At 45.0% G+C, this 12,674-nt stretch overlaps 1 protein-coding gene and 1 non-coding gene across 11 annotated transcripts in view; one reads left to right on the top strand and one right to left on the bottom strand.

Moving 5' to 3' along the window:
- MTIF2 (mitochondrial translational initiation factor 2) overlaps positions 1 to 12,674 on the bottom strand; it is a 44,070-nt gene that overhangs the window by 6,739 nt on the left and 24,657 nt on the right. For 4 of the 10 annotated variants that reach the window (XR_004054218.1, XR_004054216.1, XR_004054217.1 and 1 more), the window contains 2 exons: positions 946 to 1,198; positions 456 to 596 (listed from right to left, as the gene is read on the bottom strand). Coding sequence is in view for 1 of the 10 variants with exons in the window: in XM_030920593.1 (XP_030776453.1) it covers positions 946 to 1,198; positions 1,850 to 2,054; positions 5,436 to 5,560; positions 6,191 to 6,199 (592 nt within the window). In the remaining 9 variants the exon portion in view is untranslated. The other 6 variants (XR_004054215.1, XM_030920593.1, XR_004054221.1 and 3 more) reach the window with 6 other exon arrangements.
- LOC115894424 lies at positions 7,335 to 7,397 on the top strand. The gene has a single exon (XR_004054544.1). It is a non-coding gene; the product is annotated as a U7 small nuclear RNA (small nuclear RNA).

Raw genomic sequence — 12,674 nt, forward strand, 5'->3', positions numbered from 1 at the left:
TGGGACTGGACTGTAGCAGGAAGGGTGATGCTGATGGGAATAAATGTCAGGTGTGACAAGCCAAGCAACAAAAGACAGAAGCAGATGGTTCAGTGTTATTTGGGGAACACAGATTAACAAGAAAAAATGGAATCCTGGCCGGGCACGGTGGCTCAAGCCTATAATCCCAGCACTTTGGGAGGCTGAGACGGGCGGATCACGAGGTCAGGAAATCGAGACCATCCTGGCTAACACGGTGAAACCCCATCTCTACTAAAAAATACAAAAAACTAGCCAGGCGAGGTGGCGGGCGCCTGTAGTCCCAGCTACTCCGGAGGCTGAGGCAGGAGAACGGCATAAACCCAGGAGGCGGAGCTTGCAGTGAGCTGAGATCTGGCCACTGTACTCCAGCCCGGGCGACAGAGCGAGACTCCATCTCAAAAAAAAAAAAAAAAAAAAAAAAAAGGAATCCTTACCATTAAATGTTTCAGCAAGGTTAACATCATTTGCACTTATATCACCCACTCCAAAATGTACTCATTCTAGTTCACACTCGTGTGAAGCATCATAGGTATCTATAATGTTCAAAATGGCCTCAACAGAACCATCAACATCACCTAAATACAGAAAAAGTTTATAATTGTTGCTTTGAAGAGTCAGACATCAGCAGACATAAAAATGACAATAATCTATTTAAAGCCATGATAGGAATGTCATTTACCACTAAATCCACTTTTATGTAGGCTTAGCATTACATATATCTACTGACTTAATAGCATATTATGAGCCAAAGGTTCATTTACAACAAAATCAGCAAGAAATATGTTGACTAAGAAAATCTCTCCTAAAATATTGAATAATTTTCATGTAAATGTAAAGGACCAAACTATGAGAATAGTTAAAAAAAAAAAAAATATATATATATATATATTCAAAGAATGTAATGTAAAATCTTTAAAAAGATACCTTTAATAATCACAGGAAGTACATTTGAATCTCTTTCCATTTTCTCTTTTGGCTTTAAGGATGTTTGTTCTTTTCTTTCTAAATACTGTAGATATGACCTCTTCTTCCACTGCACATTGCTATACTTCTCACGGGCTTTCTGATATGCTTCCTGGTGTTCCTTTCGCTTTTCTTCTATTATTTTCAGATCCTCTTTACCTTTCTCCTGTTCTTGTTCATACTTCCTCCAGTCAACAACTTCACGTGCCCTTGGCTTTATAGGGGAAAAACGCGTTATTTAATGAAGTAGACAACAATAACTGCTAGATTAAAGCCTTTGTGTATGGCCAGGTGCGGTGGCTCACGCCTGTAATCCCAGCACTTTGGGAGGCCGAGGCGGGCGGATCACAAGGTCAGGAGATCGAGACCACGGCGAAACCTGTCTCTACTAAAAATACAAAAAATTAGCCAGGCGCTGTGGCGGGTGCCTGTAGTCCCAGCTAGTCGGGAGGCTGAGGCAGGAGAATGGCGTGAATCCAGGAGGCAGAGCTTGCAGTCAGCTGAGATCGTACCACTGCACTCCAGCCTGGGGGACAGAGCGAGACTCCGTCTCAAAAAAAAAAAAAAAGCCTTTCTGTTGTCCCCCATTAGGAAATTAGCGTAACTCATGTATGAAACTGCTACTTTTATAAGTTTCAAGAAACATGTAAAATTTTGAGAGCTTATATCATTGAAATGATTTAAAAATCTTATCCCCCCCAAAATTCTATAGTCTAATGCTACAATAGCACAACTTGCATCCTCACAGCCTCTTATAATCTAGAATTATTTGTTAACATTAATACACATATTTGGTATAACATTGTAAACTGACATTTAAAATCATTATATTACATCCAATATATAGGAATTAAGCTTGATATACCTCAGATTCTACTTCCAGAATTTCTTCTCCTGCAGAAGGAAGGTCTCTCCAGCCTGTAATTCCCACTGGCATGCTGGGATGGGCCTCATGGATTGTTTTTCCATTTTCATCAAACATTAAGCGTACTTTTGCCCAACAATTTCCAGCAACCAGAATACAGCCTTTTCTTAAAGTTCCTCTTTGAATTATAGCTGTAGTAACAGGACTAAAATGAAAATAAAAGTAGGCCGGGCGCGGTGGCTCAAGCCTGTAATCCAGCACTTTGGGAGGCCGAGACGGGCGGATCACAAGGTCAGGAGATCGAGACCATCCTGGCTAATACGGTGAAACCCCGTCTCTACTAAAGAATACAAAAAACTAGCCGGGCGACGAGGCAGGCGCCTGTAGTCCCAGCTACTTGGGAGGCTGAGGCAGGAGAATGGCGTGAACCCGGGAGGCGGAGCTTGCAGTGAGCTGAGATCCGGCCACTGCACTCCAGCCCGGGCGACAGAGCCAGACTCTGTCTCAAAAAAAAAAAAAAAAAAGAAAAGAAAAGTATATTTTTAATGTCATAATCAGGATGTAATTGTACTTTAAGTAGAGCAAAGATATCTTTATGAAGTTTAAATTATATAAACTGTGTATACACAAGATTAATTCCACCACTTAACTTCTTAAGCAGTTTTTCATACTATAAAAACATTTCAAAGCTGGGTGCAGTGGCACACCTGCAATCCCAGCTATTCAGCGGGCTAAGGGAAGAGGATCACTTGAGCCCATGAGTTCAAAGTCAGCCTATCAAGACCATTTTAAACAAATTTATTTGCAATAGCTAAGAAGTAGAAGCAACCCAAATGTCCATCAAAAGAGAAATGGACATTTCTTCCAAAGAAAATGTGGATTTTACAAACAAAGTAATATTATACAGTCTTTAAAAAGAAGGAAATTGGCCAGATATAGTGGCTCATGGCTGCAATCCCAGCACTTTTGAAGGCCAAGGTGAGTGGACTACTCGAGCTTACGAGCTTGAGACCAGCCTGGGCAACATAGCAGGACCCCATCTCAATTAAAAAAAAAATAGGCAGGCCCAGCGCGGTGGCTCAAGCCTGTAATCCCAGCACTTTGGGAGGCCGAGACGGGCGGATCACGAGGTCAAGAGATCGAGACCATCCTGGCTAACACGTTGAAACCCCGTCTCTACTAAAAATGCAAAAAAATTAACCGGGCGTGGCGGCGAGCGCTTGTAGTCCCAGCTACTTGGGAGGCTGAGGCAGGAGAATGGCGTGAACCCGGAAGGCGGAGCTTGCAGTGAGCCGAGATCGCGCCACTGCACTCCAGCCTGGGCGAGTGAGCGAGACTCTGTCTCAAAAAAAAAAAAAAAAAAAAAAAAAAAAGGCTGGGTGAAGTGGTTCACACCAGTAATCCCAGCACTTTGGGAGGCCGAGGTGGGTAGATCAACTGAGGTCAGGAGTTCGAGACCAGCCTGGCCAACATGGTGAAACCCCGTCTCTACTACAAATACAAAAATTAGCCGAGTGTGGTGGCACACGTCTACAGTCCCAGCTACTCAGGAGACTGAGGCAGGAGAATCACTTGAACCTGGGAGGCGGAGGTTGCACTGAGCCGAGATCGCACTACTGCACTCCAGCCTGGGTGATAGAGCAAGACTCCATTTCAAAAAAAGAAAAATTAGGCCGGGCGCGGTGGCTCAAGCCTGTAATCCCAGCACTTTGGGAGGCCGAGATGGGCGGATCACGAGGTCAGGAGATCGAGACCATCCTGGCTAACATGGTGAAACCCCGTCTCTACTAAAAAATACAAAAAACTAGCCGGGCGAGGTGGTGGGCGCCTGTAGTCCCAGCTACCCGGGAGGCTGAGGCAGGAGAATGGCGTGAACCCGGGAGGCGGAGCTTGCAGTGAGCTGAGATCCGGCCACTGCACTCCAGCCCGGGCGACAGAGCGAGACTCCGTCTCAAAAAAAAAAAAAAAAAAAAAAAAAAAAAAAAAAAGAAAAATTAAAAAATAAATAAATATTAAATTTTTTTAAAAAAGGAAATCTTTGCATAGGCTACAACATGAATGAAACTCTAGACCGTTATACAAAATGAAATAAGCCAGTTACAAATGGACACAAACTGTATGATTCCACTTATATGAAGTATCTAAAGTAGTCACAAAATAAAAACAGAAAACAGTGCCAGGCGTAGTGGCTCACGCCTGTAATCCCAGCACTTTGGGAGGCCGAGGCGGGTGAATCACCCGAGGTCAGGAGTTCGAGACTGGCCTGGCCAACATGGTGAAAACCCTGTCTCTACCAAAAATACAAAAATTAGCCAGGCGTGGTGGCGGGTACCTGTAAATCCCAGCTACTTGGGAGGCTGAGGCAGGAGAATCGCTTGAACCCAGGGAGCGGAGGTTGCAGTGAGCTGAGATCACGGCCACTTCACTCCAGCCTGGGCAACAAGAGCAAAAGTCTGTCTCAAAAATAAATACATAAAAAAAAACAGAAAACAGAAAGGTGGTTGCCAAGGGCTCGGGAGAAGGACTAAGGAAATTTTAAAAGGTATAGACTTTCAGTTTTACAAGATAAAATAGTTCAACAGATCTGTTGCACAACAATGTGAATAGACAACAATACTGACTGTATATTTAAATATGGTTAACATAATAAATGGGATGTTGGCCGGGCGCGGTGGCTCAAGCCTGTAATCCCAGCACTTTGGGAGGCCGAGACGGGCGGATCACGAGGTCAGGAGATCGAGACCATCCTGGCTAACATGGTGAAACCCCGTCTCTACTAAAAAATACAAAAATCTAGCCGGGCGAGGTGGCGGGCGCCTGTAGTCCCAGCTACTCGGGAGGCTGAGGCAGGAGAATGGCGTGAACCCGGGAGGCGGAGCTTGCAGTGAGCTGAGATCCGGCCACTGCACTCCAGCCTGGGCGGCAGAGCGAGACTCCGTCTCAAAAAAAAAAAATAAATAAATAAAAATAAATGGGATGTTAGGTGTTTCTTACCACAATTTTAAAAAAATAATCTCTTACAAGGTTATGCTAAGAGAAGAAACAGGGAGCAAAGTGTTCTGACAGAATCTTAAACCACTTTCTATCCCAGTCTCCATCAGCTAAGGGATTACTCACAGTTGTTAGAGAGTGTAAAGCAATGAGAAAATCTCTCTTGCTGATACGGAGGAAAATTCAAGCACACCACTTCAAAGATCTTTCTGCGCATTATATTAATGGGTAAGGTATAAAGAATTTACAAACCCTAAAATGCAACTATTGGTATTTCATTCTAATTTATGTTATCTGTAAGACTTAACCAATTCAGTCGAGTCAGTGGGGGAAAAAAATAAAACAAATTGAACTACTTATGTCATCTAAATATGACTACCAGATGTATATGGATAGTTGCTATGGTCTACTGATAATAACTGCATTCTTGTGTTCTTGTGTCACTACAAACAATAACATACTTTTTAAAACAAATGCTTTGAAAATATTGTTTATGAACTAACAATAACATGCAACAAAAATAATATATCATCATATAATCAAGTCACAAAAACCACAGAACAAATTAAAAAGGCAAGCAGTTTAAGAGTCCTACCCTCTTCCTTTGTCTGTGAAAGACTCTATTACTATTCCTTCCACTGGACCATTGGGATCTGCTTTCAATTCTAACATTTCTGCAAGAGCAATTGTTGCTTCTGCCAAAGCCATCAGATTATTGCCCTTTAACAATAACAAAGGTTGTTAATACACATTAATAAATATTATCAGTAAATATAAATACCAAGGACAGAAAGTCACATAATCCTTGCAAGATATATTATACTTTTCTCTTTAATCATTAAAAGCATGATTACTCAATTTAACAAAGAAAGGAAGGGAGGGAGGGGAAAAGAAACTAAGAAAAAAGAGAATGGGAAGAATGGAAGAGAGGGAGGGATCAGCAAGAAAACCTGAGCCATGGACAGATCTTGCAAGGAATAAGTGGCTATTTTTTTTTAAAGTATGGCCACTGGTGGTACTTGTTACTATCCCTTTCATAAACACATGCAATGCTTCATTCTTTTCTTTCTCCTCTGTCTGTCCCTACAATTGTGTTTCCTTCCTCTTGCTTTCTTTTTTTAAGTTCTACCCAACTGAACGAGATTTCACATCTATTATTTCATTTGATCAACTCAAGAATCCTATAAAGTAAATCAAGCATTACTTACCCTTATTAAATAAATGATGAGAAAATAAATAAATGAGGAGAAAAAGCACTAACTAGAGATCTAGGCTCTAAGCTGTGCTTTATAACCACCCAGCTGTGCACCCTTTAAAAAAAAATCACCTCACCTCCCTGGATCTCCTTACCTCAACCATAAAATGAAGAAGCTGGAGTGGGTGATTCTTTTACTTTTCATGGTCTCTGTTTACTATGCTGTCTCGGCCTCCCAAAGTGCTGGGATTACAAGTGTAAGCCACCATGCCTGGCACAGAAAAGATTTTGAAAGCAGAAAGAGACTATGAACTCCTTACTTACGAGGGAGAGATCATTCAAATGACAGTGGATTTCTCATCAGAAACTACGCAGGCCAGAAGGAAGCAGCACATTTTCAAGTGCTGAATAAAAAGAAGTGTCAACCTGGAATTTTATATCCACAGAATTCAGAAGTGAAGAGGAAATTGAGACATTCTCAGATGAAGGAAAACAAAGACAATTTAGAGCCAGCAGACCTATCCTAAGAGAATAACTAAAGGAAGTCCTTGAAATAGAAAAAAAATAAAAGAGGGAACTTTGGAATATTAGGAAGGAAGAACAAACAATGGAAAGAGTAAACACAACATTTTTCTTTTTCTTTTCTTTTTTTTTTTTTGAGACAAAGTCTCACTCTGTTGCCCAAGCTGGAGTGCAGTGGCGAGAGATCTCGGCTCACTGCAACCTCTACCTCCTGGGTTCAAGCGATTCTCCTGCCTCAGCCTCCCAAGTAGCTGGGACTACAAGCATGCGCCACCACGCCCAGCTAATTTTTGTATTTTTAGTAGAGACGGGGTTTCACTATTTTGGCCAGGGTGGTCTTGAACTCCTGATCTCGTGATCCTCCCACCTCAGCCTCCCAAAGTGTTGGGATTACAGGCGTGAGCCACCGTGCCTGGCCCAGATTTTCCTTTTTCTCCAGAGATTTAGAAATTACGTTTCTTGCTGGGCGCGGTGGCTCAAGCCTGTAATCCCAGCACTTTGGGAGGCCGAGACGGGCGGATCACGAGGTCAGGAGATCGAGACCATCCTGGCTAACATGGTGAAACCCCGTCTCTACTAAAAATACAAAAAATTAGCCGGGCGAGGTGGCGGGCACCTGTAGTCCCAGCTACTCGGGAGGCTGAGGCAGGAGAATGGCGTGAACCCGGGAGGCGGAGCTTGCAGTGAGCTGAGATCCGGCCACTGCACTCCAGCCCGGGCGACAGAGCAAGACTCCGTCTCAAAAAAAAAAAAAAAAAAAAAAAATTACGTTTCTTGCAGTGTCACAGCTCTTTTATAATTTGTCTAGCAGGTTTTCTGGTTCTTCACGAGAACTCCTCCTCAAAAAAATTATGTTTGTTGATTGAAACAAAAATCTTACCATTGCTGGTATGATTCTCTACATATAGAGAGGATACATTTAAGACGATTACATGATAGATGATAGAGGGAACAGCGACGTAACCATGTTGCCACACCAACAGACCACCAGTTAATTAGGAGTACATAACGTTTCCTTTTATGTTTTTTTTTAAATTTAAAAAAATTTTTTTGAGACAGAGTCTTGTTCTGTCACCCAGGCTGGAGTGCAGTGGTGTGATCTTGGGTTCAATCTACACCTCCCAGGTTCAAGCGATTCTCCTGCCTCAGCCTCCTGAGTAGCTGGGATTACACGTGCACGCCACCACGCCCGGCTAATTTATGTATTTTTAGTAGAGATGGGGTTTCACCATGTTGGCCAGGCTGGTCTCGAACTCGACCTCAAGTCATCTGCCTGCCTCAGCCTCCCAATGTGCTGGGATTACAGGAGTGAGCCACTGTGCCCTGCCTTAAAGTTTCCTTTCAAAATTAAGATATTTCCCTATTCTATACAAATATAATTTGATATGGTTTTGTTTATTTTTATTTTTATTTTTTTTGAGATGGAGTCTCGCTCTGTCACCCAGGCTGAGTACAGTGGTGCGATCCCGGCTCACTGCAACCTCTTCTTCCTGGGTTCCAGCGATTCTCCTGCCTCAGCCTCCTGAGTAGCTAGGACTACAGGCATGTGCCACCACACCTGGCTAAGTTTTGTATTTTTAGTAGAAATGGTGTTTTGTCATGTTGGCCAGGCTGGTCTTAAACTCCTGACCTCAGGTGATCCACCTGCCTTGGCCTCCCAAAGTGCTGGGATTACAGGCATGAGCCACCATGCCCGGCCAATTTGATATGGTTTTGAAAAAAAAAAGTACAACCTAAAAATCGGTGAAATGATTCTGTTTCACTCAGAAAGTAAAATAATATATGATAAAATTTTCATAAATATTTTTTAGAGGAAAAAACCCCAAAATGCCAGATTCTAAGTCACATCACTCCAGGGTTTTACATATCACTTAGAGTAAATGTTTACAACAGCCTAAAAGACCACCAAGTGAACTTTTCTTCTGTCACTTTCGTCTCCACCTCAGCCACACTCTCGCTATTTTTCTTTTCTGAGACAGTCTCCCTTTGTCACCTAGGCTGGAGTGCAGTGGTGCGATCTCCATTCACTGCAACCTCCACCTCCCTGGTTCAAGTGATTTTCCTGCCTCAGCCTCCTGAGTAGCTGACATTACAGGCACGTGCCACCATGCCTGGCTAATTTTTATTTTTTATTTTTTTCCGAGACAGAGTCTTGCTCTGTCGCCCAGGCTGGAGTACCATGGTGCAATCTCAGCTCACTGCAACCTCCGCCTCCCAGGTTCAAGCAATTCTCCTGCCTCAGCCTCCTGAGTAGCTGGGATTACAGGTGCACACCACCATGCCTAGCTAAATTTTCTATTTTTAGTAGAGATGTGTTACACTATGTTGGCCAGGCTGGTCTCAAACTCTTGACCTCATGATCCACTTACCTCAGCCTCCCAAAGTGCTGGGATTACAGGAATGACCCACCACGCCAGACCTACTCTGGCTATTTTTCAAGCAGAGAAAGCAAGCGCCCCCTCAAGTCTTTTGCATTTGCTACACCCTCCTCCCAGAATACTCCCCTGAGATCTTCCCCCTCATAGTGCTAGATGAGAACGACCTGGCCTCTCACTCTAGGCCTGGAATCAGAGGCATGAAAAAGAAGATGAGCTACTCCTCCCTCTTACCCTGAAAGCCCAGGTCCTCCCAGTGGTCTCCGTGAAGGCCACAGTCAAATTTGGAGCCGGTCAGCTTCTTGTAGATGGTCTGGAGGACTCGGCCATGCACTGGGTCTTGGCTATCCAGGCCACCTGCCCCAAAACACACCCACACTGTCTGCCAGATTGCCCCTCATGGGAGAACTGGGTGCTTCTCAGAGAATGTGAGATCCGGACTGTGCTAAAGACTTCCAATTCTCAGCTCCCACTCTCACCCGCCAACCATGGTACATCCAATATTCCTGGCTTAGCCTCAGCAACAGCGTCAGCACACAGGGTCTTGACTCACCGCAGATGCAGCAACTGCCCTGTGGGCTCATGTTGCACTCACATTGAGCAATGGTCAGGACCAAGTCCCTTTCTTCCCAAAGGCCCTGGTGGAGCTTTGGAGGCCCGAAGAGGTAGTGTCAAAGGGCAGCGAGCCCAGTCCTTCAAATAGTTGGCTGGATTCTTTTCTGGGGAAGAAGTTGCAGGCAATGAGCAGAGTGCTGCTTCATCTCCCTTAACCAACTTCCCATCAGGCTCAAACCAGAGGCAGCGCTTGCAGAAAGTAATTCCCCCAGCTAGCTGGCTGGTTTTTGGGCCAGGGGAAGGAGGCAGAAGCTGCAAGACAACTGTTTTCTCTAGAGCCAGGCTCTTCTAGCTCCCAGATTTTTTGCAAGGTGAAAGAGACATCCCCAAGGGTAGGTATTATCAGCCATTATTTGCATTTAGTCCTCTGGGCTTTTCCAGAACTAGCTATTCCACTAACTCCCACAGGGGTTACACATGCCCAGCTCCCCCAGGCAGTCAGACAAATGCCAGGACAGGTTTCCCAGGAGGTGGGGACTCACTGGAGTTAGATGACTCTGAAGGGCAGCTGGAATCTTTTGGTCACAACCAGCACTTCCCAAGTGAGGTCATGTTGGCTTCTCATGGCCCAGGGTCACTACTGCAAGCCTTAGAACATTCTGATTTCGGTAGCTTTTGGCTCTCGGGGTCCTAAAAACAACTTGGTTCCTATCTTTTTAGCCTCTCTCCCCTGAGCCAGGATTTAGGTAGAAGACCTGAAATCACATTTATCTAAATGTATTGTTACTCAATATGTCCCAGAAAGCTCCCCAGTTTTTTTTTATTTTTTATTACAGAGACAGGGTCCTACTTTGTTGCCCAGGTGTGATCATAGCTTACTGTAGGTTTGAACTCCTGGGCTCAAGTGACCCCCTCACCTCAAACTCCTCCAAAAGTGCTGGTATTACAGGTGTGAGCCACTATGCCCAGCACCTAACCCACCCCTAGCATTTATTTCCCCAAATATTTCTTCTTTTTCCAACTTGTATCTTTCTTAAATTCCTAAATAGCTTCTGGTTCCTTGAGGGAATGGAAGGTTTTCCTCCACTGTCCATGAATTACTCAGCTCCCTCAACAGTTTGCCTTGCCTAGTACTTGATTCTAGATGTCCCCATTCCTAAAAGGGAAGAGTAGAGAAACAGCTATACAGGCCCCTGAATGACAGGGCCACAGGAGCTGTAAGGGCACAGTCCCACAAAAGCTACCAAGGCCCCAAATGAAGCATGGGTCCTAAGCCACCCATGATCCTGGGCACCAAGATCTTAGGGGAGATTTGCTTGCCCAATGCCCTATCCTGGTGGGACAGAAGCTTGGCTCCTAGGGAAAAGGGACTTTGCTTGAGACTCCAAACCCTGCTACCATCATACCTTTAAGGAGGAAAGGTCCAAAGTCTGGAAGTGCTGCAGGGCCTCACTGAAGATTAGCTGCCCAGGCTGCTCTGAGTTAGCCTGGCTCCCTGTGGCAAAAGGGAAGACATGCCAGGATTTATAGGAGTCATTCTGTCAGCAAACATTTACTGAGGTCCTCCTACTTGTCACCTCCAAGCCAAGCACTGACTTTCAGTTGAACATCAGACACCTACAGCTACAACCAATCTTCTTTCAAGAGGCTGGCATTATCTGCGAAGATGACTCTCTTTTTGGACTAGGCTATTCAGTCGTGCTAGGCCAACCTCTGCAGTGAGTATGGGGCAGATCTGCCCCACAAGGCGATCCCTAAACTCTCTCATCTGTGAGGGGGCAAGTCACTGCCTGGGGTGGGTACCTACATAAGAGCATGCAACCAGTTTGTTTAGGGGCCTTTCCTAATTTCCACTCTTCCCTTCTTACACCCTATATAGGAACCCCCAACCACACACCTCTGTGATAGCCAATAGGGAATTAACTGATCAGTTAGCAATATAGGTGATGGCTGATACTATTCACTGGCCCAAGAGCTCAATGGAGGCTCAGGCTAGATATAGGTCCTAGTTCTATTGCTTCATCCAAACCTCTTAGAAAGAAACAGGAGACAACTTTGATTCAGCCTTCAGAGCCTTCCAGCAGATTGCTTCAGCTCCCATCCCCAGGGATTTCCTTGTGCAGTAAACAACCTGAGCAGCCTCACACACGGGCCCTGTCTCCATCCTCCTGCCCAACCTCACCACTCTGTAGAAGCTGCCCTAACCAAGGTCAACCCTGTCTTCTCTCACGGCTGGGTGGAAGATGGACAGGGATGGCAGCCCTTTCTCCATGGCCTTCACTCTGGTTTCCTCCATAGGTAGGATGTCATCATATTCGGATTTGAAAAAGATATTGTAATCTATGTTATATAGTTAAAATGAGCACTCTTAGGAATTCTGTCTCCTAGTCCCAGACTCACAGAAACATTTGCCATATGGGTGAACGTTGCCTTTGCTGGCAGAGAGGCTACAGGGAGATAGCAGCATTCCTACAGTTACCTGTCTCTGGCTGGCTGGTGTCCACAGCTTCCCATTCTTCTTGGGCTCTGACCACCTCTGTACTCACAACTGCAATAGTGGGAGAAAAGGAGACCCTCTGGGATCTAGGTATGTCTGGGCCTCTACTGCAGACCCCAGCATTGTCTGCCTGCCTTGGGCCTATTTTTTTTTTTAAGAGATGGGGTCTCACTGTGTTGCCCAGGCTGGAGTACAGTGACTATTCACAGGCATGATCCCACTATTGATCAGCACAGGATTTTTGAACTGCTCCATTTCTGACCTGGGCCAGTTCACCCTTCCTTAGGCCACCTGGTGGTCCCCCACTCCTGGGTGGTCCCCATATTGATGCTGAACTTAGTGGGGCCACCTGATCAGCACAGCACACTACAGCCCAGAACTCCTGGACTCAAGCAATCCTCCTGCCTCAGCCTCCTGAGCACCTGGGACTACAGGCATGCACTACCACATCCGGCTGCCTTGGGTCTTAACACCCTCTGATCCTCTCCTCACAGGTTTGCTAGAGTGAGCTTTTGAAAAGTAAGATCGGGCCAGGCGTGGTGGCTCACGCCTGTAATTCTAGCACTTTGGGAGGCCAAGGCGGGCGGATCACAAGGTCAGGAAATGAAGACCATCCTGGCTAACACAGTGAAACCCCGTCTCTACTAAAAATATAAAAAATATAAAAAATAAGCCGGGCATGGTGGCGGG

This window comes from Rhinopithecus roxellana, chromosome 17, assembly GCF_007565055.1.
Source record: "Rhinopithecus roxellana isolate Shanxi Qingling chromosome 17, ASM756505v1, whole genome shotgun sequence".
NCBI classification, from domain to species: Eukaryota; Metazoa; Chordata; class Mammalia; order Primates; family Cercopithecidae; genus Rhinopithecus; species Rhinopithecus roxellana.